Below are 25705 nucleotides of genomic sequence, written 5' to 3' on the forward strand. Positions count from 1 at the left end.
GCAAGTCTTCATTCATTCCAGTCTCAATAGCTCATTTTTAAAACCAGTGTTGTTGATGTCAATTTTTAAAATCACAGATTTACTGCCATCACCAACAACTAAACTGCAAAACAATAAGGTTTTACCCTCAAAGTAGTTTTCTAAATCCCTACTTTGCTCTCCTTCTCCTATCCTAAAAGAGAGACTCATGCTTGGCTATAATTCAACAGGTGTGGTGCCAGTAGCCCTCAAGTAAATGGACATTCTGCATGTGGAAGACTAGAAAGTGAGCATCAGCAGGCTATTTAAATTCATCAGGAGCAGCATTGCAACTTAACCCAGTCCTACTGTGACCTGGTATCCATGCACACATTAACTGGATCACAAGAAGCCTGGCTCATTTTTCCTCCCCCTCCCTAGCCCAGGGGACATTGAAACCAATTCTAAACTCCTGCGCTTGGCTGAGATTGGATAGCTCAACACAGACCAATGGTTGAAACTGGAACCTTCCCCATCTGTATGGCTCAGTCTTATATTATGCAGTAAATACAAAGTTAGGTGGGGATGGAAGTAGTAAAGACACAAAGAATCTGCAAGGAGATATAGACAGGTTAAGTGATTGGGTATCAAGGTGACAGATGGAGTATAATGTGGGGAAATGTGAGGTTATTCACTTTGGTACCAAGAATAGAACAGAATCTTTTTAAAACTGCATAAAACTATTACATTTCTTATATCTGCCAGTTCTGAAGAAGGATCACTGACCTGAAACGTTAACTCTGCTTCTCTCGCCACAGATGCTGCCAGACGTGCTGAGTTTTTCCAGCACTTTTCTGTTTTCATTTATAACTATTACATGTTGAGTTCAGAGAGACTTGGGTGAACCCATACAAAGAACACAGAACGTTAGCATGCAGGTACAGCAAGCAATTAGGGAGGCAAATGGCATGTTGGCTTTTATTGCAAGGGGATTGTAGCGCAAAAATAAGAAAGTGTTGCTACAATTGTATAGCCTTGGTTCAGACCACACCTGGAGTAATGTGCGCAGTTTTGTTCTCCAGATCTATGGCAGAATATGTTTGCCTTGAAGGTGGTGTAGCAAAGGTTCACTAGATTGGTTCCTGGGATGAGAGGGTTGTTCCATGATGAGAGTGAGTAAATTGGGCCTATGCTCTCCTGGAGTTCAGAAGAATAAGAGGTGCTCTCATTGAAACATACAAGATTGTGAAGGGGTTTGATAGGGTACACAACACAGAGGTTGTTTCCCCTGGCTGGGGAATCTAGAGCATGGAGACACAGCCTCAGGATAAAGGGTGAAATCATTTAGGAATGAAATGAGGAGAAATTTCTTCACTCAAAGCATTGTGAATCTTTGGAACTGTCTACCCCAGAGGGCCATGAATACTCCATCATTGAGAACATTCAAGACAGAGATTGACAGATTTTTGATCTCTCATTTAATCACAGGATATGGACAGCAGGCAGAAAGTGGAGTTGAGGTAAAACATCAGCCATGATCATAGTGAAGGGCCTAATGGTCTACTCCTGCTCCTATTTCTTATGCTATATTCTAAAGCCAGCGTGTGCACTGGAACTTGTAAAAAAATATATATATATTTTTTAAAGATGTATAAGTAATCAAGGTCAAAATTTAGCTCTCACTCTGCCTGAACAACACGAGCTTGAATAAGTATAACAAAGAAGCAAGCCTTGCTCAGATTCCTACTCACTGCAAAGCCGCAAACTCAACCAGTTCTTCACAAACTCAAAGTTTCAAAACAAATCCTTCACACCTGCTCAGGATTACCAGGAAAAATCCACATTTATGAAGGGGTCATCTTCAGAATCCAACATAGCAGTTATGCTACTTAAATTACTGTCTGAACATTCCACAACACGGCTTAGACTGCAACTTAACAAAAGACCTGTGGTCAGTTATGTTTTACTTGCAAAGTGGACCAGTCTTTTTGGAGCTGAAACATTGTGAAATCTCACAAAAACTTAATAAGTAGTTTAATATAAATACTGGCTGTCGTTCATTTCTCCTGTTAATAGTACCTTATAACAGATTAGAACATATCCTAAAAGAACAGTTCTAAAAGGTGTCATGTGGTCATTGTTCTTCAGCAAATCTCCTTCATGAGTTTGAGTAGGGTTATGAGACTATGAGGTTGTGGGGGGGGAGGGGACATCACAGCTGAGCTCAACCATGTTCGTGCCTGACATCCACATGAGCACAGTTTCCATCAGGGAATGGTAATCAGGAGAAAAAGCTTTTGTTGCATTGTCTTGTCCCTAGTCCAGGAGTCTTAAGCTACCTTTTTTTAAAAATTCAATCTTGGGATGTGAGCGTCCTTGGTAAGGTCAGTATTTATTGCCCATTTCAAAATGCCCTTGAGAAGGTGGTAGTGAGCCCCCTTCCTGAACTGCTGCAGTCCATGTGGTGCAGGTACTCCCACAGTGCTTTATTCTGTAGCAGTTTGATACAACTGAGTGGCTTACTAGGCCATTTCAGAGGGCAGTTAAGAGTCAGCCACATTGCTGAGAGTCTGGAGTCACATGTAGGCCAGATCAGGTCAGGATGGCAAATTTCCTCCCCTGAAGGGAATGAATGAACCAGATGGGTTTTTAAGGACAAGCAGTTTCATGATTACCATTACTGAGACTAGTATTTTATTCCAAATTTATTAATAATTGAATTCAAATTGCCCTAGCTTCCATGGCAGGATTTGAACTCATGTCTCTGGAGCAATAGTCTGGGCCTCTGGATTACTAGTCCAGTAACATTACAACTATGCTACCTGGTCTCCCTGCACATCAATTGAGATCAGCCCAGCGTGAACCAAAAACTAAACCTGGGACCTTCCCAAACTGTATGATTCAGTACCACATCAAATGGTGCATTTAGCCTCTGAATCGTAGGGGAAAAAGGGGAGAATACCAGCTCTGCATAGTGCAACTCAAATGATCAAGGCAGAGGGTTGAGCACACAAGAAATTGGTGTGTCTACAGCTAGAATTCCGCAACTACAGATCTGCTTTAAAACATGCAAGGACATATATGTCACAAAAAACAAACACACACTCGGGGCTTTCAATCAGATGTTAACAAGCAGCACTAGTTGAATATTACGTGGGGCTGAAGGACCTGGCAGGCAGCTGCACTCATGCAAGTTATTATCAGCTATGTGAGTCATGTAGCTAAGGGGCCTAAACAGATCGTGCAGGGAGAAAGAAACAACTGCCAAGTAAATTCTAACTATACAGCCAAGAATATTTTGTGCCCAGATGCTTGACAACAAAAGTTGGTTGCTATGAAAAGTCTGAATCAGGGTTAATGTGCATGTATGTGAATGTACCAAGTGTGGTTAATACGACGGGTGAGGTAAAGGCGCAGATTGCCATATGGAAATATGATGTTGTGGCTATAACAGAGACCTGACTCAAAGAAGAGTAGGACTGCGTGTTAAATATCCCTGGATACAAGGTGTTCAGGAAAGATAGGAAAAGGGGAAAAAAAGGGGGAGGGTTGGCAGTATTGATTAAGGAGAGCATTGCAATGCTGGAGAAAAAGGATGTTCCAGAGGGGTCGAGGACAGAATCAATTTGGCTAGAGCTAAGGAACAAAAAAGATGAGGTTACATTGCTCGGTGTTGTCTAGAGGCTCCCAGCTAGTGGGAAGGACCTGGAGGAACAAATTTGCAAGGAAATTACAGAGAGGTGCAAAAATTATCGGGTAGTTATAATGGGGGACTTTAATTATCCAAACATAGACTGGGATAATAGTAGTGTAAAGGGCAGTGAGGGGCAAGAGTTCCTAGAGTGTGTTCAGGAAAATTTTCCACAACAGTATGTTGCTAGTCCAATGAGAAAGGAGGCACTGCAAGACCTGGTTCTTGGGAATGAAGTGGGCCAAGTGGATCAAGTATTAGCAGGAGAGGATTTAAGAGGAGAGTGATTATTGTATCATCAGGTTTAGGCTGACTATGGAAAAGGATAAAAAGCAATCCAGGGTAAGAATAATTAACTGGGGGGGAAGGTCAACTTCAATGGGGTAAGAATGGAGCTGGGGCGAATAAATTGGAGTCAGAAGCTGGCAGGAAAACCAGTAGATGAACAATGGGCTACCTTCAAAGAAGAGATAGTTCGGGCACAGTCAAGGTATGTTCCCTCGAAGGGGGAAAAAGTAGGGCAAACAAATCCAGAGCTCCCTGGATGACAAAAGAGGTAGAGATTAAGATAAAGAAGGAAAAAAGTTTGCTCATGACAGACGCCAGGTAGAAAATACAATTGAGACCCAGGCTGACCATAGAAGGTCCAGAGCAGAAATGAAAAAGCAATTCAGAGAAGCAAAGAGAGAGCATGAAAAGAGACTGACAGCTAGCATTAAAGGGAACCCCCAAGTTTTCTATAGGCATTCTATAAATAGTAAAAGGGTGGCAAAAGGAGGAGTGGGGCCGATAAGGGAGCAGAAAGGGGATGTATACATGGAGGCAGAGAGCATAGCTGAGGTATTAAATGAATACTTTGCATCTGTCTTTACCAAGGAAGAAGATGCAACCCAGGCAATGCTGAAAGAGGAGGTAAGTCAGACACTAGAGGGGTTTAAAATTGATAAAGAGGAAGTATTAGACAGGCTGTCTGTACTTAAAGTGGATAAAGCACCAGGGCTTGCTGAGACGCATCCAAGGATACTGAGGGAAGTGAAGGTGAAAATCGCAGGGGCACTGGCCAGTCTTCCTTAGACTCTGGGGTGATGCCAGAGGATTGGAGAATTGTAATCGTTACACCCTTTTTTTGAACAAGGGTGTAACGATAAACCCAGCAGCAACAGGCCAGTCAGTTTAACTTTGGTGGTGGGAAAACTTCTGGAAAAAATAATTCTGGACAAAATCAATAGTCACATGGACAAATGCTGGTTAATTAAGTAAAGCCAGCATGGATTTCTTAAGGGAAAATCATGTTTAACTAACTTGCTGGACTTTTTTGAGGAGGTAACAGAGAGCTGATGAGGGCAATACTGTTGATGTGGTGTACATGGCCTTTCAAAAGGTGTTTGATACAGTGCCACACAACAGAACTGTGAGCAAACTTGTAGCTCATGAAATAAAAAGGTATGGTAACAACATGGCTACGAAATTGGCTGAGTGACAGGAAACTAAGTGTAGTGATTAACGGATGTTTTTGGGGCTGGAGGAAGGTTTTAAGTGGAGTTCCCAGGCATCAGTGTTGGGACCCTTGCTTTTCCTGATATACATTAATGACCTTGGTGGACAGGGCACAAATTCAAAGTTTGCAGATGATATGAAGCTTGGAAGCATTGCAAACAGTGAGGGGGATAGTGTAGAACTTCAAAAGGACATAGACAAGTTGGTGGAATGGGCAGACAGGTGGCAGATGAAGTTCAATGCAGAGAAATGTGAAGTGATTCATTTTGGTAGGAAGAACATGGAGAGACAATATAGAATAAAGGGTACAATTCGAAAGTGGGTGCAAGAGCAGAGGGACCTAGGTATATATGTGCATAAGTCATTGAAGGTAGCAGGACAGGTTAAGAGCGCTGTTAATAAAGCATACAGTATCCTGAGTTTTATTAATAGGGGCATAGAATACAAGAGCAAGGAGGTAATGTTGAACTTGTATAAGACACTAGTTCAGCCTCAGCTGGAGTATTGCGTCCAATTCTGGGCGCCACACACGAGGAAAAACGTGAGGGCATTGGAGAGAGTACAGAAAAGATTCATGAGAATGGTTGCAGGGATGAGGAACTTCAGTTATGAAGATAGATTGGAGAAGTTAGAACTGTTTTCTTTGAAGAGAAGGCTCAGAGGTGATTTGATAGAGGTATTCAAAATCATGAGGGGTCTGAACAGAGAAGAGAAAGAGAAACTGTTCCCACTTGTGAAAGGATCGCGAACAAAGGGGCACAGATTTAAAGTATTGGTTCAGAGAAGCAAAAGTGACATGAGAAAAAACGTTTTCATGTGGCAAGTGGTTAGGATCTGGAATGTGCTACCAGAGAATATGGTGGAGGCAGGTTCAATTGAAGCATTCAAAAGGGAATTAGACAGTTATATGAAAAGGAAGAAAGTGCAGGGTTATGGGGAAAAGGTAGGGGAGTCAAACTGAGGGAGTTGCTCTTTTAGAGAGCCGGTGCGGACACGATGGGCCAAATGGCCTCCTTCTGCGCTGTAACGATTCTGTGAAAAGAACAAGTGAAACATTTTACTCACCTGCTGAACTTCTGTTTCGCCATTGGAAACTTTCTCTGCGTAGACAAATGAGTTGTAGATCGTCTGGAAGTAAAACAGAACAGGATAGGTAAGAGGATGGTAACAGAGAAAATTCAAGTTCTTCTACATCAGAATGTCTAAACTGCAGGCCTTTAACCCCAGGCAACTTCAATCCTATTTGAATTCTGTGGGCCGTAGCTTTAGAAGGAGCTATGTTTAAGACCTGCAGTCCAAATCACAACTCCAAGGTTTATTAGTATCTGCAATTTCAGATCTGTGCAGATTACTTGGAACATAGATTTAAACATTATAACTGGCCCATCGAGGTTTCATAACACAATCTAGAATACAAAAAAGCTTCAATACTCATCTACATATTGTGTTTTGTTTGCATAACTTCCCCCCCCCTTCCTCCTGAAGGTGACAACTCATGCCAGGGTAGAGCTCCATTGATGCTGACTGTCATCAAGCACCTGAACCAAGTGACACATGCACACTGTTAAATAAACCACCCTTATTGCTGCCCTGGTTGAGAATAGCTAAATAAGCTCAATTGGTGGAAAAGATGTAGAGGAACACATTTGCAAGGAAATTACAGAGAGGTGCAAACATTATAGAGTAGACTTTAACTATCTGTGGACATGAAAGAGACTCCAGGATGGTATGTTGCCTCCCTGGTGCCAGGGTCAAGGATGTCTCTGAACAGACAGCGGACATTCTGAAGGGGAAGGGTGAACAGCCAGAGGTTGTGGTACACATCCGTACCAACGACATAGGCAGGAAGAGTGACGAGGTTCTGCAGGGGGAGTTTAGGGAGTTAGGTAGAAAGTTAAAAGACAAGACCTCGAGGGTTATAATCTCAGGATTACTCCCTGTGTCATGTGCCAGTGAGGCTAGAAATAGGAAGATAGTGCAGCTAAACACGTGGCTGAACAGCTGGTGTAGAAGGGAGGGTTTCAGATATCTGGACCATTGGGATCTCTTCAGGGACAGATGGGACCTGTACAAGAAGGACGGGTTGCATCTAAACTGGAGGGGCACAAATATCCTGGCTGCGAGGTTTGCTAGCGTCACTTGGGAGGGTTTAAAATAGTGTGGCAGGGGGGTGGGAACTAGAGCAGTAGGACAGCTAGTGAAATAAATGAGGGGGAACTAGTAAATAAGGCCAGTAAGACTAAGAGGAAGAGCAGGCAGGGAGATGTTGCGGAGCACAGCAGGACTGGTGGTCTGAAGTGCATTTGTTTCAATGCGAGAAGTATAACAGGTAAGGCAGATGAACTTAGAGCTTGGATTAGTACTTGGAACTATGATGCTGTTGCTATTACAGAGACTTGGTTGAGGGAAGGACAGGATTGGCAGCTAAATGTTCCAGGATTTAGAAGCTTCAGACAGGATAGAGGGGAATGTAAAAGGGGTGGGGGAGTTGCATTACTGGTTAAGGAGAATATCACAGCTGTACTGCGGGAGGACACCTCGGAGGGTCATGCAGCGAGGCAATATGGGTGGAGCTCAGGAATAGGAAGGGTGCAGTCACGATGTTGGGGGTTTTCTACAGGCCTCCCAACAGTCAGCAGGAGGTAGAGGAGCAGATATGTAGACTGATTTTGGAAAGATGTAAAGGGAACAGGGTTGTAATGGTGGGTGATTTTAACTTTCCCTAGATTGACTGGGACTCACTTAGTGCTAGGGGCTTGGATGGGATGGCAGAATTTGTAAGCATCATCCAGGAGGGCTTCTTGAAACAATATGCAGATAATCCAACTAGGGATGGGGACGCACTGGACCTGGTATTGGGGAATGAGCCCGGCCAGGTGGTCGAAGTTTCAGTAGGGGAGTATTTCGGGAACAGTGACCATAATTCCGTAAGTTTTAAGGTACTTGTGGATAAGGATAAGAGTAGTCCTCGGGTGAAGGTGCTAAATTGGGGGAAGGCTAATTATAACAATATTAGGAAGGAACTGAAGAATTTAGATTGGGGGCGGCTGTTTGAGGGTAAATCAACATCTGACATGTGGGAGTCTTTCAAACGTCAGTTGATTAGAATCCAGGACCGGCATGTTCCTGTGAGGAAGAAGGATAAGTTTGGTAAGTTTCAGGAACCCTGGATAACGCGGGATATTGTGAGCCCAGTCAAAAAGAAAAAGGAAGCATTCGTAAGGGCTGGAAGACCAGGAATAGACGAATCCCTTGAGGAATATAAAGACAGTAGGAAGGAACTTAAGCAAGGAGTCAGGAGGGTTAAAAGGGTCATGAAAAGTCATTGGCAAACAGGATTAAGGAAAATCCCAAGGTTTTTATACATATATAAAGAGCAAGAGGGTAACTAGGGAAAGGGTTGGCCCACTCAAAGACAGAGAAGGGAATCTATGCGTGGAGCCAGAAGGAATGGGTGAGGTACTAAATGAGTACTTTGCATCAGTATTCACCAAAGAGAAGGACTTGGTGGATGATGAGCCTAGGGAAGGGAGTGTAGATAGTCTCAGTCATCTCATTATCAAAAAGGAGGAGATGTTGGGTGTCTTGCAAAGCATTAAGGTAGATAAGTCCCCAGGGCTTGATGGGATCTACCCCAGAATACTGAGTGAGGAAAGGGAAGAAATTGCTGGGGCCTTGCCAGAAATCTTTGTATCCTCATTGGCTACAGGTGAGGTCCCAGAGGACTGGAGAATAGCCAATGTTGTTCCTTTGTTTAAGAAGGGTAGCAAGGATAATGCAGGAAATTAGAGGCCAGTGAGCCTTACATCAGTGGTAGGGAAATTATTAGAGAGGATTCTTCGGGACAGGATTTACTCCCATTTGGAAACAAAAACTTATTAGCAAGAGGCAGCATGGTTTTGTGAAGGGGTGGTTGTGTCTCACTAATTTGATTGAGTTTTTTGAGGAAGTGACGAAGATGATTGATGAAGGAAAGGCAGTGGATGTTATCTATATGGACTTCAGTGAAGCCTTTGACAAGGTCCCTCATGGCAGACTGGTACAAAAGGTGAAGTCACACGGGATCAGAGGTGAGCTGGCAAGATGGTACAGAACTGGCTCTGTCATAGAAGACAGAGGGTAGCAGTGGAAGGGTGCTTTTCTGAATGGAGGGATGTGACTAGTGGTGTTCCGCAGGGATCAGTGCTGGGACCTTTGCTCTTTGTAGTATATATAAATGATCTGGAGGAAAATGCAGCTGGTCTGATTAGTATGTTTGCGGATGACACAAAGGTTGGTGGAGTTGCGGATAGTGATGAGGATTGTCAGAGGATACAGCAGGATATAGATCGGTTGGAGACTTGGGCAGAGAAATGGCAGATGGAGTTTAATCCAGACAAATGTGAGGTAATACATTTTGGAAGGTCTAATGCAGGTGGGAAGTATACAGTAAATGGCAGAACCCTTAGGAGTATTGACAGGCAGATAGATCTGGGCGTACATGTCCACAGGTCACTGAAAGTGGCAACGCAGGTGGATAAGGTAGTCAAGAAGGCATACGGCATGCTTGCCTTCATCGGTAGGGGCATAGAGTATAAAAATTGGCAAGTCATGCTGCAGCTGTACAGAACTTTAGCTAGGCCACACTTGGAATATTGCGTGCAATTCTGGTCGCCACACTACCAGAAGGACGTGGAGGCTTTGGAGAGGGTACAGAAGAGGTTTACCAGGATATTGCCTGGTCTGGAGGGCATTAGCTACGAGGAGAGGTTGGATAAACTTGGATTGTTTTCACTGGAATGACGGAGGCGGAGGGGCGACATGTTTAGTTTAGTTTAGTTTAGAGATACAGCACTGAAACAGGCCCTTCGGCCCACCGAGTCTGTGCCGACCATCAACCACCCATTTATACTAATCCTACACTAATCCCATATTCCTACTACATCCCCACCTGTCCCTATATTTCCCTACCACCTACCTATACTAGGGGCAATTTATAATGGCCAATTTACCTACCAACCTGTAAGTCTTTTGGCTTGTGGGAGGAAACCGGAGCACCCGGAGAAAACCCACGCAGACACAGGGAGAACTTGCAAACTCCACACAGGCAGTACCCAGAATTGAACCCGGGTGGCTGGAGCTGTGAGGCTGCGGTGCTAACCACTGCGCCACTGTGCCGCCCCATGATAGAGGTTTACAAAGTTATGAGCGGCACGGACAGAGTGGATCGTCAGAAGCTTTTTCCCAGGGTGGTATATTCCCATAAAGGGGAAAGGTAGGGCAAACAAATCCAGTGCTCCCTGGATGCTGAAAGAGATAGAGATTAAGACGAAGAAAAAGTCTGCTTCTGACAGATATCAGGTGGATAATACAACCAAGAACCAGGCTGAATACAGAAGGTTGAGGAGAAGTGAAAAAGCAAATAAGCAAAGGCAGAGTATGAAAAGAGACTGCAGCTAACAGACAAGAGAAGCTAAAAATCTTCTATAAGCTTATAAATAGTAAAAAGGTGGTAAAAGGAGGACTGGGGTAGATTAGGAACCAAAAAGGGGATTTAAGCATGGAGGCAGGGGGCATGGTTGAAGTATTAAATGAATACTTTGCATCTGCCTTTGCCAAGGAAGATGATGATGCTGTGCAAGTCATGGTCAAAGAGGAGGTAGTTGAGACACAAAGAGTTTAAAATTGATAAGGTGGTATTAAATAGGCTGCCTGTACTTAAAGTTGATAAGGCACCAGGACTGGATGAGATGCATCCATGGATACTGGGGGAAGTGAGAGTGGGAATTGTGGAGACACTGACCATAATTGTCCAGTCTTCCTTGGACTCGGGGGTGGTGCCAGAGACTGGAGAATTGCAAATGTAACACCCTTGTTCAAAAAAAGAGTGTAAAGATAAGCTCAGCAACTACAGGCTGGTCAGTTTAACCTCGGTGGTGGGGAAGCTTCTAGAAATGATAATTTGGGAAAAAATGAATAGTCACCAGGGTGAATGTGGATTAATCAAGGAAAACCAGCATGGATTTGTTAAGGACAAATTGTGTTTAACTAACTCGCTGAACTTTTTTGATGGGGTAACCAAGAGGGTTGAGGTGGACAATGCTGTTGATGTGGTGCACACGGACTTCCAAAAGGCTTTTGATAAAGTGCCGCACAACAGACTTGTGAGCAAAGTTATAGCTCATGGAATAAAAGGGACATGGATATGAAATTGGCTTAGTGACAGGAAACAGAGAGTAGTGGTTAATGGATGCTTTTCAGACTGGAGAAAGGTTTGTAGTGAAGCTCCCCAGGGGTCGGTGTTAAGACCTTTACTCTTCCTGATATATATTAATGACCTGGATCTTGGTGTACAGGACACAATTTCAAAATTTGTGGATGATACGAAACTTGGAAGCATTGTGAACTGTGAGGAGGATAGTGTAGAACTTCAGAAAGACATAGGTTGGTGGAATGGGAAGACAAGTGGCATATGAAATTTAATGCAAAGAAGTGTGAAGTGATTCATTTTGGCAGGAACAACATGGAGAGACAACATAAAATAAAGGGTACAATTTTAAAGGGGGTGCAGGAGCAGAGGGACCTGGGTGTATATGTGCATAAATCAAATGAAGGTGGCAGGATTGGTTGAGAGAGCGGTTGATAAAACATACGTTACTAATAGGGGCATATAATACAAAGGCAGGGAAGTTATATTGAACTTGTACTGAACACTGATTTGGCATATTGCATTCATTTTTGGGCACCATATTTTAGGAAAGATGACATGCTTGGAGAGAGTGCAGAAAAGATTCACAAGAATGCTTCCAGGAATGAGGAACTTCAGTTACATAGATAGATTGGAAAAGTTGGGACTGTTTTCCTTGGGGAAGAGAAGGTTGAGAGGTGATTTGATATTCAGAATCATGAGAGTCTGGACAGAGTAGATAGGGAAAAACTGTTCCCATTGGTGGAAGGATTGAGAACATGAGGGCACAGATTTAAGCTAATTGGCAAAAGAAGCAATGGCAACATGAGGAAAAATCATTTCACACAGCAAGTGGTTAGGATCTGGAATGCACTGCCTGAGAGCGTGGTGGGGGCAGGTTCAATCGAGGCACTCAAGAGCGAATTGGATTATCTGAAAAGCAAGAACGTGCAGAGCTACAGGGAGAAGGCAGGGGAGTAGCACTTGGTCAGTTGCTCCTTCGGAGAACGAGCGCTGACATGACGGGCCGAATGGCTTTGTTCTGTGCTGTAACAAGTCTGTGATTGTGATTATTCCCGCAATGTGCTGTTGATTGAACCTGGTATCTTCCAGACTGTGCAGCTCAGTAAATTCTAGGCTGTTCCTTTACCCCCCATTAGGCAATTTAGGAAGCTTTCTGCAGCTGATTTTACTATATAAAGGAGGACAATAAGGATCTGGAGAAGAAAGAATGCAAACAAAAGCCTCTTAATAAATGAGTTACATGGTAAACCTCTGCAGTTAAAAAGGAACTATACATTGTATCATTTTATTTTTAACACCTTTTTATTTATACTAGACTGTATAAAATCTTTTCTCTACCCAACTTAATAAGGCCAGCCATTTTAAATGAGGACTCTAAACAGCTAGGTTATCCGATTATGAACTTATTGAATCACAATCTTTACCACCATCAGTCCTCCCTTCCTCCTAAAACTGGCTTTGAAAGATCGAGCTTGGTATAACCATTATTTCTCGATTTATTTAATCTTTTCTCCCACTGCATTACCTGTGTCCTGCTTTGGTCTTTTGTGTAAATTCAGAAACCTACATAAATTACTTAGGCCAGTTAGAATATTGCATCCAGTTTTGATATCAGGGATGGGAGATGTAACTTATAAGGAGATGGTAGAGAAACTGGAGCTTTTTTCATTAGAGAAGACAATGCTTACAAGGGGATCAGAAGGGTGTTCAAAATCATGAAGGGTTTTGATAAACTAAATAAAGGGAAAGTTAGCTTCCCTTGTCAGTAAAGTAAGTAATTAAAGAGCATAAATTGAAGATTGCCACCAAAAGAATGAACGAAGTGCACACACAGGGTTGTTAGGACATGGAATGCCCCATCAGAAATAGTATGGAAGCAGAATTTGTAACAGTCTGTGAAAAGGAAGTAAGCAAAAAGTTGAAAAAGAAAAACTTGAAAGGATATGGGGAAAGGTCAGTGAATTGGACTAAGTGGATAGTTCTTTCAGAGAGCTGCTACAAGCAGGATGTGACAAATGGTTGTCTCCTGTAAAATTATATACTTCTAAATTTTTAAGAAATACTATAGACTTCAAATGTGTTTTGCTAATAAATGTAAGAGTGCCTCAGGAAAATGCACCGGGCAAGTATCCCAGTGAAGTCTTCAGTTTTAAAAGCTTTAGTTTGGCCAAAATTAAAGACTACTGTCCCCTTAATGCAACTGTTGAGCAACAGTGAAAAGGTTGCAGTTCCTTCAAAGAAAAAAGAGGAAACTCTGAATTATGTACGGATGAAGCTACATCTTCTCCCACATCACAGCCCCTATAAATGGAACCAGCAATTCAATGTGTTGAGCTTTCCGGCAAGCGTCGGAACACAGCCACTGGGCCCACACGATGTTCCCGAGCCTGCCCATGTCGTCAGTGCGCTCGCTGGCACAACCTTCTGGGAGGTGGCCTCCTCATTGGCTGCCTCCATGTTTGCCGTCCGATTCAGGATGTCAGACAGGTTCCTGAGGCTGGAGGCCCAAACAAGCAGCGGGAGAGGGGAGCATTCACAAAAATGTGCCAGAACCTCGGAGATTCGGAGAGAAGCAGCGGGAGAGGGGAGCATTCAAAAACCACGCCAGAACCTCGGAGATTCGCAGAGAGGCAGCGGAAGAGGAGCTGGAGTTTCGGAGGCAAATCAAAAATCGAAAGGTGACATCATAATCAGCAGAGAGCAGGCAGAAACAGAAAGCAGGCGGGTGTGAGCTTTTAATTTAATCTAAGTTAATCAAATATAAAATAAGACTTGATCGATTCATTAGCATAAAAGCTAAAAACTGAGAGCGAGAGAGAGAGCGACCGAGACCAGCAGGGAGGGTATTAGTTGAAATTAGGAGCTGGGTAAATATAATTTTTTCCATCATGGTAGTGTAACAGGAAGTGTTATAATAAGAGTATAAACACAGAGCAGGACTAGAAGTATTAATTACAATTGATTTTTTATACAGGTACTTTTAATTTAATTTACATCAAACATCCAAATATTTAACATCCAAATTAATTAATTATATAGAATAGAGATGGCTCAGCAGACGATGTGGCGCAGCTGTAGTATGTGGTGAGCTGGTGGACACCGGTGCGATCCACGGTGACCACATTTGCAGCAAGTGTTGGCTGCTCGAGGACCTTCAGCTCAGAGTTGATGAGCTGGAGTCTGAGCTGCGGACACCGAGTTACCTGGACACTGTGTTTCAGGAGACAGTCACCCCCCTTAGATTAATTACATCAAATTTGGACCATGATCAGGGACAGGAGGGTGTGACTGCGAGTGAGGCAGGTATGGGGATCCAGAATTTAGCTTTGGAGGAGCCTCAACCAGTGCTCTTATTCAATAGGTACGAGGTTCTTGCTCCCGGTGAGGACGAGGGCACAGTCTGTAGGGAGAATGAGCGAACTGACCACAGCACCATGGTTCAGAGTGCCATTCAAGTGGGGGGAGGAGAGAGAAATGTAGTAATAATAGGGCATAGCATAGTTAGGGGAATAGATACTGTTCTCTGCAGCAAAGACAGGGAGCCCCGAAGGCGGTGTTGCCTACCTGGTGCCAAGGTTAAGGACATCTCTTCTGGGCTGGAGAGGAACTTGGAGTGGGAGGGGAAGGATCCAGTTGTTGTGGTCCACATAGGTACCAACAACATAGCTAGGACTAGGAAAGAGGTTCTGCTGAGGGACTTTGAGCAGCTTGAGGCTAAATTAAAAAGCATAAGCTCAAAGGTAATAACCCCTGGATTACTACCTGAGCCACGTGCAAATTGGCATAGGATAAATAAGATTAGAGAGGTAAACGCGTGGCTCAAAGATTGGTGTGGGAGAAATGGGTTCCTATTCATAGGGCACTGGCACCAGCACCAGGAAAGGACAGAGCTGTTCCGTTGGGACGGGCTTCATTTGAACCATGCTGGGACCAGTGTCCTGGCGAATCATGTAACTAGGGTTATAGATAGGACTTGAAACTAATTAGTGAGGGGGGAGGGTTCAATTGAAGGGAAGTTTAAAAAATCAAAAAGAAACGAGAGAGTAGAGGTGCGGGGTAGTGAAAAGGCGAACGGTAATCAAAGTGCGACAGGAAGGGGCAAAAAATATAAGCAGAAGAGTGCAGCAGAAATTAGAACCAGCACGAGTAATAACAGTAAAATGTCAAAGCTTAAGGCTCTTTATCTGAATGCACACAGCATTTGTAACAAGATGGACGACTTGGCGGCACAAATAGAAATAAATGAATATGACTTGATAGAGACGTGGTTGCACCAATATTTTGCATCAGTCATCACGGTGGAAGACATTATAAACATCCCACAGATATCAGATAAGGAAGGAGCTAATGGGAGGAAAGATTTTCTAACAGTCTCTATCACGAGGGACAAAGTATTTGACAAACTAACGGGACAAAAAGCAGACAAATCGACAGGACCTGAGGGCCTGCAACCAAGGGTTTTAAAGGAAGTGGCTGCAGAGATAGCGGAGGCATTGGTCGAAATATTCCAGAACTCACTGGATTCCAAGAGGGTCCCAGCGGATTGGAAAACCGCTAATGTGACGCCCCTGTTCAAGAAGGGAGGGAGACAAAAAGCTGGAAACTATAGGCCAATCAGCCTAACATCGGTTGTTGAGAAAATGCTGGAGTCCATTATTAAGGAAGAAATAGCAGGACATTTAGAAAAGCTTAACGCAATCAAACAAAGTCAACATGGTTTTGTGAAAGGGAAATCATGTTAGACAATTTTGCTAAAGTTCTTTGCGGATATAACAAGCCGTGTTGATAAAGGGGAACCAGTAGATGTAGTGTCTTCGGATTTCCAGAAGGCATTCGATAAGGTGCCACATAAAAGATTATTGCACAAGATAAGAGCTCACGGTATTGGGGGTAATGTATTAGCATGGATTGAGGATTGGTTAACTCACAGAAGACAGAGAGTCGGGATTAATGGGTCTTTTTCAGGTTGGAAAGACACAACTAGTGGAGTGCCACAAGGATCAGTCCTAGGGCCTCAATTATTTACTATCTACATTAATGACTTGGAGGAGGGGGCAGAGTGTAATATATCCAAATTTGCTGACGGTACAAAAATAGGTGGGAGGGCATCTTGTGATGAGGACATAAGGAATCTGCAAGGGGATATAGATAGGTTGAGTGAGTGGGCAAAAACTTGGCAGATGGAGTTTAATGTGGGAAAGTGTGAGGCCATGCACTTTGGGAGGAAGAATCAAAAGACAGACTATTATTTAAATGGAGAGAGACTCCAAAAAAGTGCAGCACACAGGGATCTGGGTGTTCTTGTGCATGAAGCACAAAAAGTTAGCATGTAAGTGCAGCAAGTAATTAAGAAGGCAAATGGAATTTTGGCCTTTATTGCTAGGGGGTTGGAGTTTAAAAATAGAGGAGTCTTGTTACAACTGTACAGGGTGTTGGTGAACCACACCTGGAGTACTGCGTACAGTTCTGGTCCCTGTATTTAAGAAAGGATATACCGGCATTGGAAGCAGTTCAAAAGAGTTTCACTAAGCTGATTCCTGGGATGAAGGGGTTGACTTATCAAGAACGGCTAAACTGGTTAGGCCTTTATTCATTACAGTTTAGAAGAATGAGGGGTGATCTTATTGAAATGTACAAGATTCTGAGGGGGCTTGATGATGAGAAGATGTTTCCACTAGTGGGGGAATCTCAAACTAGGGGACATAGTTACAGAATAAGGCGACACTCATTTAAAACTGAGATGCAAAGGAATTTCTTCTCTCAGAGGATAATGAATGTCTGGAATTCTCTACCCTAAAAGGGTTGTGGAGGTTAGATCACTGAAAGTATTTAAAGAAGAGGTAGACAGATTTTTGAAATATCGCGAAGTTGAGGGCTATGAGGAGTTGGCATGAAAGAGGAGTTGAGGTCTGGGGCAGATCAGCAAAGAACATAACGAATGGCCTACTCCTGCTCCTATTTCTTATGTTCTTAATGTCAGGCCAGCAGCCCCACCAGGGGAGGTGGGCACTGCTGAGACAGGCAGGCAAGAACGAGAGCACCTCAACATGGAGGTGTTCTCGGTTGCCTGCATTGAAGTCATCAAGTAAAGAGGCCCGAAGCTGGTAGGGCCATCGGGGTGGAGGAGAAATCCCTCCACAGGAGTATTGATGACGCCTGTGTCATTGGGGTATGGAGTCTGCGGCTCCAATGACCACCTGTCCTGCAACTAGGAGGCTTAATTGAGCTAGTGGCCTCCACACACAGCAGGAGCTGTTCTGACAGTAGGGAAATACCGCACCATCACAAAATGGCCCTTAATTGGGGCCTTGTTTGCACTTATTGGCTGCCCGTCTCCATGGAGCATGCAGCCGACTGGTTCTCAGACTCCACCTGGGAACGTCCCCTGGAGATGAGAATGAGTCAGGGATCCATCCCAGGCTGGGAAAATTCAGCCCAATATCTTTGTAGAGAATGACCATGGTGTTTTTGATGATTTGGAACTACCTGGAGCTGCTATATAAAGATGGGGCTATCAGGGATGATAACTGGGATTTGAATTGGTTACGCTTGGTCTCTACCTCATTTATGCAGCATTGAGTGTGCCTTGCTGGTCGGGGCCAGAACTACCACCAGTCCAACGTTTGATTCCCCCAATGTACTGTGTATCAGCATGAAGCAGCCATATAGTGCTTTCAAGATGGCTGAAACGGAGCCCACCAGATTGTGGAAGGCCAGTTGCAAAGTTTGTTTTATCAGAATCTGATGAAAGAGTTAACATTTCAAGTCGATGACCTGTTTCTCTCTCCACAGATGCTGCCTGATCTGCTGAGTATTTCCAGCATTTTCTGTTTTTATTTCAGATTGCCAGCATTCACAGTATTTTGCTTTTGCAAAGTTTCTTTCTTCAGCTGGTAGCCCGGCACTGTGCAATGCCCCGATGCTCACCTAGCGAACACTCCAGCTGTACTGCTACTGGAGCACCCACCCACTTCATTTAAATTGGCTGACTCCAATTCCCAGGAAGGCAACGTCTTACTCTGCCATTGTTAAAGTGCTGGAGTGGGATCATGAATTTTCAGCCCCGCTATATTTACAGACTGTAGTTTCCTCCAGGGATCACAGTACTTGGGGGAGATGGTGGCATAGTGATAATGCCACTGAACTAGTAATCCAGAGGCTAATGCCCCAGGGACACGGGTTTAAATCTCACCACAGCAGCTGGAATTGAAAGCTAGTCTCAATAATGGTGCCATGAAACTATCGATTATCGTAAAAACCCATCTGATTCACTTATGACCTTTAGGGAAGGAAATCTGCTGTCCTTACCTGGACTGACCTACATGTGATTCCAGACCCACAGAAATATGGCCGACTCTTACCTGCCCTCTGAAATGACCTAGCAAGCAGCTCAGTTGGCAAAGGCAATTAGGGATGGGCAACAAATACTGGCCTTGCCAGCAACGCCCACATCCCATGAAAAGAATTTTTAAAAATTATGCAGGACTTTCCTTCAGAAGATTAAATGGCTTGGAAAGGGTCCATGATATTGTTGATTATGCATGGTCTGTGGAAAGAGCAGAATTGGTAGGCCAAATGCCCTTTTCGCTTTCCATTATGCAATCAAACCAGCTCATTCCATTATTCATACCTTGTTAGAGAAGAAAATAGAAACAAACAGCAACCCATGCATTAATCTGATAGGTTTATGAAAGGTGACATTAAAAAAAAATCCAACTTCATAAAACAGAAGTGCAGCCATCAATCTAGACATTATGGTGACTGCCAATTCAAACGGGAACAACTTCAAACATGAAGTCAGCAACCATAACACATGGCCACCACTCAGGAGCAAATACTAAGACCATGATAGATGCGTAATGCAATAAAAATGGCAATTTTTTTTTTAAGCATACCGGTGTTGTAAAGAGTGGGAGGCTGGCAACTTATTGTTACCGGTCAACGGTCAGAAAGTTACATGTATTTCTCTGAAACAAAACAAAGCTAAGTCATTTTTAAAGCCCCACTTAGCTTGCACAGTTGTAATTGACAGCAACTCTAACTTCAGAAGCAACACTGTAAAGTAGATATTTCCTGCCCAGTAACCAAGAAGAGGTGCTTATCAATAGTCTCTCCAGAGATGGTAATGTGCACTAACTAGAAAGGTAGACTATCATTCTTTGTCACCAGTGGACAGAGCAGCTCAGGCTTAGGGTCCATACAGTTCGGTAATGAGGTTGTTTATTTACTAACTTGTAAGTGCCTTACCCAGATATTGGAAGATACAGGATCCAGAAAATGAAGCAGCAATAAACAAATTTAAATCAGCATGCATTTTGTGTTATGTTGTTCCAATTCTACAGAACCCACTCAGTAATGTAAACAAGATGCACTACATATTATTGAAAACTGAACATTAGAAACTGGCATCGGTTTTTATCCCCCCCAAAGAACAAGGCAGCTAAAGACTGCCACCAATGTTGCAGCTAAGGGAGGAACAGACAGAAAACCAGAGTCAGAGGACTGAACAGTGCAAAAGGGTGTGTGAGACTGAAGAGGATTGCTGAGATGGGGTGGGACATAACCATGGAGAGGTTTGTAGATGAGGATTCTTAATTCAGCATGTTAGGCAACAAGAATCTGGTGTAGATCTGGAGTGATCATGTGGAACTGACTGTGAGCCAGGATATGTATGGCTAAGTTTCGAACAAGTTGGGGATTGTGGAGGGTGCAAAATCGAAGGCGAAAAGGAGGATGTAGGAGAAATGGAGTCTAGACATGACAAAAGCAAAGATAAAAGTTTTGGTTGGGGCAAGGGTGGATTGCAGTACAGCAATGTTGCAGAAGTGGAAGTCAGCAATCTCGATAGATAAGATGGGAAGTTTGATGATTAGTTCTGGGTCAAACAGGACATAAAGGTTAGCATGGCCTAATTCAGCCTCAGCAAGTGGCTGAGCAAGGGTGAAATTGGTGACAAATGAGTAGAATTTATAATGTAATTGAAAAAGATTGCTTTGATCTTCAAAATGCTTAATTGGAGGAAATTTTGACTCCTCCGCTATGTAATGCCAGACAGATGTTGATGATGGTGGCTTTGAAATGGAGAGGGTCAGTGTCTGAGCAAAAGGAGCCACTAATAACATCAGCAAGTATGGAGGCCAGGAGGGGTAGCTGAATGATCAAGAGTTAGTGGGAGGAAGCAGGAGAATGGAGTCATGGATAAGCAGAGGAGAAAGTGAAGAAACTGCAGGATGAAATGTGATGGGAGCTTTAATAATTTGGAGATTGGGAAAAGGTCAAGAACAGGGAGTGAGCAGAATGGGAAATAGAGGCAGAGGCAGCTGTATGGATGGTCTCATTCTTAAAGATGGAAGTATCAATCAAGTCTTTGAGGTTGGAATTATAGACATTGAGGGTGGAGGGGAAAGCCATTAGCTAGGAAGGTTTGGGCTGTCCTAACCCTCCAGAGGAACAAAGTACTAAGAGGAGTAGGCCATTTGGTCCTTTGAGCCTGCTCCACCATTCAATATAATTATGGCTGACCTTCTACATCAACTCCAAATGTTCTTGCCCACTCATTTAACCTCTGCATCTTCCTCACAACTTACTTTTCCACCTTACTTTGTATTGTCAGCAAACATGGATATATCACACTCGGTCCCCTTATCTAGGTTGCAAATACGGTTTAAACTAGAATGGCAGGGGGATGGGAATCTGAGCGGAGAGACAGAGGAGAGGGAAACAAGGATAGAAATGAAAGACAGAAAGGTAAGAAGCAAAAGTAGAAGGCAGAGAAAACAAGGGCGAGAAACAATGGGGCGTAGTGCAAAATAAATCTAAGACGACCAACAATGTTAAAAAGACAAGTCTAAAGGCATTGTGTCTTAAAACGCAGAGTATTCGCAATAAGGTAGATGAATTAACAGTACAAATAGTTATAAACGGTTATGATTCAGTAGCGATTACAAAGACATGGCTGCAAGGTGACCAAGGTTGGGAATTGAACATCCAGGGGTATTCAGTATTTAGGAAGGATGGGCACAAAGGGAAAGGAGGAGGGATAGCATTGTTAGTAAAGGAGGAAATCAATGCAATAGTGAGGAAGGATATTAGCTCGGAAAATCATGATGTGGAATCTGTATGGGTGGAGCTAAGAAACACCAAGGGGCAGAAAATATTGGTGGGGGTTGTCTATTGGCCCCCAAACAGTAGTGGAAATGTAAGGGATGGCATTAAACAGGAAATAAAAGAGATGCATGCAATAAGGGTACAACAGTAATCATGGGTGACTTTAATCTACAGATAGATTGGTCAAACCAAGTTAGCAATAATACTGCGGAGGAGGATTTCCTGGAGTTCAAATACATGAATAGGAAGGGAATAGAGGGATATGGGCCCCGGAAGTGCAGAAGGTGTTAGTTTAGGCAGGCATCAAGATCGGCGCAGGCTTGGAGGGCCGAATGGCCTGTTCCTGTGCTGTACTGTTCTTTGTTCTTTGTTGAGTGTGTACGTAGCAGTGTTTTAGACCAATGCGTTGAGGAATCAACTAGAGAACAGGTTATCCTGGACTGGGTATTGTGCAATGAGAAAGGATTAATTAACAATCTTGTTGTGAGGGGTCCCTTGGGCAGGAGCAACCATAACAAGATGGTATTCTTCATTAAGATGGAGAGTGAAGTAGTTGAAACCAAAAGTAGGGTCCTGAATCTAAATAAAGGAAACTATGAAGGTATGAGGCTTGAGTTGGCCATGGTAGATTGGGGAACTTTACTAAAAAGGGTTGATGGTGAATAAGCACTGGATAATATTTTTAAAACGTGTGCATCAATTACAACAATTATTGATTCCTGTCTGGCGCCAAAATAAAACCGGAAAGGCGGCTCAACCGTGGCTTACAAAAGAAATTAGGGATAGTATTAGATCCAAAGATGAGGCATATAAAATTGCCAGAAAAAGCAGCAAGTCTGAGGATTGGGAGCAGTTTAGAATTCAGCAAAGGAGAACGACGAGGTTGATTAAGCGAGGGGAAAACAGAGTTTGAGAGTAAACTTGCAGGGAACAGAAAAACTGACTGTAACAGCTTCTTCAAATATGTGAAGAGAAAAAGATTAGTGAAGACAAATCCCTTACAGTTCCGAAACGGGGGAAAATTATAATGGGGAACAAAGAAATGGCAGAACAATTAAACACATACTTTGGTTCTGTCTTCACAAAGGAGGATACAAATAACCTCCCAGAAATGTTAAGGAACCAAGGGTCTAATGAGAGGGAGGAACTGAAGGAAATCAGTATTAGTAAAAAAAAAAGAAAGAAATAGTGCCAGGGAAATTAATGGGGTTAAAGGCTGACAAATCCCCAGGGCCTGATAATCTACACCCCAGAGTACTAAAGAAAGTGGCCCTGGAAATAGTGGATCATCTTCCAAAATTCTATGTACTCTGGAGCAGTTCTGACAGATTGGAGGGTGGCAAATATAACCCCACTATTTAAAAAAAGGAGAGAAAAAACAAGGAACTACAGACCAGTTAGCCTTACATCAGTTGTGGTGAAAATGCTAGAGTCTATTATAAAGAATGTGATAGCAGAACACCTGGAAAGCATAAACGGGATTCGGCAAAGATTTTTTTTATTCATTCATGGGATGTGGGCGTCACTGGCCAGGTCAGCATTTATTGCCCATCCCTAATTGCCTTGAGAAGGTGGTGGTGAGCTGCCTTCTTGAACAGCTGCAGTCCATGTGAGGTAGGTGGACAGCATGGGTTTACGAAAGGAAAATTATGCTCAACAAATTTACTGGAGTTTTTTGAGGATGTAACTTTAGAATAGATATGGGAGAACCAGTGGATGTGGTGTATTTTGATTTTCAAAAAGCTTTTGATAAGGTCCCACATAAGAGGTTAGTGTGCAAAATTGAAGCACATGGGATTGGGGGTAATATACTGGCATGGATTGACAGACAGGAAACAGAGTAGGAATAAACGGGTCTTTTTCCGGGTGGCAGGCAGCGACTAGTGGGGTACCGCAGGGATCAGTGCTTGGGCTCCAGCTATTCACAATATACATTAATGACTTGGGTGAGGGAACTAAATGTAACATTTCCAAGTTTGCAGACGACACAAAGCTGGGAGGGCAAGTGAGCTGTGAGGAGGATGCAAAGAGGCTCCAATGTGATTTGGACAAGTTGGGTGAATGGGCAAATGCATGGCAGATGCAGTATAGTGTGGATAACAGTGAGGTTATCCACTTTGGTTGTAAAAACAGAAAGGCAGATTATCTGAATGGTGATAGATTGGGAAAGGGGGAGATGCAACGACACCTGGGTGTCCTTGTACAACAGTCACTGAAAGCAAGCATTCAAGTGCAGCAAGCAATTAGGAAGGCGAATGGTACGCTGGCCTTCATTGCAAGAGGATTTGCGTACAGGAGCAAGGATGTCTTACTGCAGTTATGAAGAGTCTTGGTGAGACCACATCTGGAGTATTGTGTGCAGTTTTGATCTCCTTATCTGAGGAAGGATGTTCTTGCCAAGGAGGAGAATGCAAAGAAGATTTACTAGGCTGATTCCTGGGATGGCAGGATTGACGTATGAGGCGAGATAAGGTCGAGTAGGCCTATATTCACTACAGTTTAGTAGAATGAGAAAGGATCTCATAGAAGCCTATAAAATCTTAACAGGACTAGACAGGCTAGATGCAAGGAGGATGTTCCCAATGGCTGGGGAGTCCAGAACCAGGGGTCACAGTCTAAGGATATGGGGTACACCATTTAGAACTAAGCTGAGGAGAAATTTCTTCACTCAGAGGGTGGTGATCCTGTGGAATTCTCTACCGCAGAAGGCAGTGGAGGCCAAGTCATTAAATATATTCAAGAAGGAAATAGATATATTTTTTAATGCCAAAGGGATCAAGGGATATGGGGAAAAAGCGGGAACAGGGTACTGAATTAGACGATCAGCCATGATCTTTTTTGAATGGCGGAGCAGGTCCAAAGAGCCGAATGGCCTACTCCTGCTCCGATTTTTTATATATCTAACTGAGGCACAAGTACTGATCCTTGCAGTATCCTGCTAGTTACAGCCTACCAACCTGAAAATGACCTGTTTATTCCTATTCTGTTTTCTGTCCATTAACCAATCCTCAATCCATGCTTTAATTCCTCAAACCCATGAGTCCTAATTTTGTGTAATAGCCTCATATGTGCCATCTTACCAAATACTTTTTGGAAATCCAATCACACAACATCCACTTGCTCCCCTCTATCTATCCTGCTAGTTACAATCTCAAAAAACTTCAAGATTTGTCAACACAAATTTCCTTTCAAAAATTAGTGCTGACTTTGACTAATCATATTATGATACTCTAAGTGCCACGTTACCACATCCCTAATAATAGCATCATTTGCATTTTCTCCCCACTACTGATGTCAGGCTAACTGGCCTCCAGGTCAGGGAGCCTCCTGACATTACTGAGATAAGAAACTTGGCATTCTCTTCAAAGCAAGCAGAAACGAACAGGAAAGTGAAACATCCTCTCAGAAGCTTGTTTTCACTGCAGATTGAAGTATTACCCACTATCAGGGTGAACAATGAGGTACTGAGAAATGTTTTCTAAATACAGTTTTAAATACAGTCTGAAATATTCTTTTATGTTGTGTTTATATTTTGTTGTTGTCAAAGGTACTGATGTAATAAATTAGAAGGAACAGAGACCCAACTCACGAGATTGGCTCCCAGAGGCAAAAGGAAATAGTTACCTAGGCTGCACTTGATACCATATGACAATTTTCTTTTAAAAATGCCATGGCTTACATTTCATGCTGTTTTATTATAGTTGGCCTGGATTGAATTTCTCCCTCTGCCACATCTGAGCAACTGTATAACTACTTTCTCTAGAAGGTGTTCTGCTAACAAAAAGTATCTGGAAACACTACAAAAGATTTGTAAATAGAGATATTTTCTCCAGGACAAAATGAAACAAATATGCAACTCATACCATACTTCCAGTCTGTAATCTGCACTTCAATTTAAATGTTACTTTTATTAATCAGAAATGTAACTGAAAGGCCAAGAGTGATAGTATAAAGTTGAAAAGAGATCATTCTTAGAATGGAAAACATATTTCCAATTTGTTTAGCACATTTCATACCTTCAGGATATCCTATAGAGCTTCACAGCTAATGAATACTTTGGAAGTATGGTCACTATTACTACTTAGGCAAATAAGCAATTAGGTATAACCAGACTTACATATTAAAAGCCTGTAGATAGCAGGCAGGGAGAAATACTGAGGGTGTGTAGCATGTTGCACAGTTTTGAAAATTCTGGGAAAATGAGCTGGACTACCAAACAGAACTGCGTTCGGATTTCAACAAAGTGGAGGAAGGACAGCACA

At 43.0% G+C, this 25705-nt stretch overlaps 1 protein-coding gene across 3 annotated transcripts in view; it reads right to left on the minus strand.

Annotated features, from left to right (window-relative positions):
* Positions 1 to 25705, minus strand: part of cachd1 (cache domain containing 1) — a 190041-nt gene that overhangs the window by 84312 nt on the left and 80024 nt on the right. For all 3 annotated transcript variants that reach the window (XM_068037313.1, XM_068037314.1, XM_068037312.1), the window contains one exon: positions 6212 to 6274. In XM_068037313.1, coding sequence (XP_067893414.1) covers positions 6212 to 6274 — 63 coding nt within the window. The remainder of the gene's footprint in view (positions 1 to 6211; positions 6275 to 25705) is intronic.

This window comes from Heterodontus francisci, chromosome 8 (genome assembly GCF_036365525.1).
Source record: "Heterodontus francisci isolate sHetFra1 chromosome 8, sHetFra1.hap1, whole genome shotgun sequence".
Lineage (NCBI taxonomy): Eukaryota > Metazoa > Chordata > Chondrichthyes > Heterodontiformes > Heterodontidae > Heterodontus > Heterodontus francisci.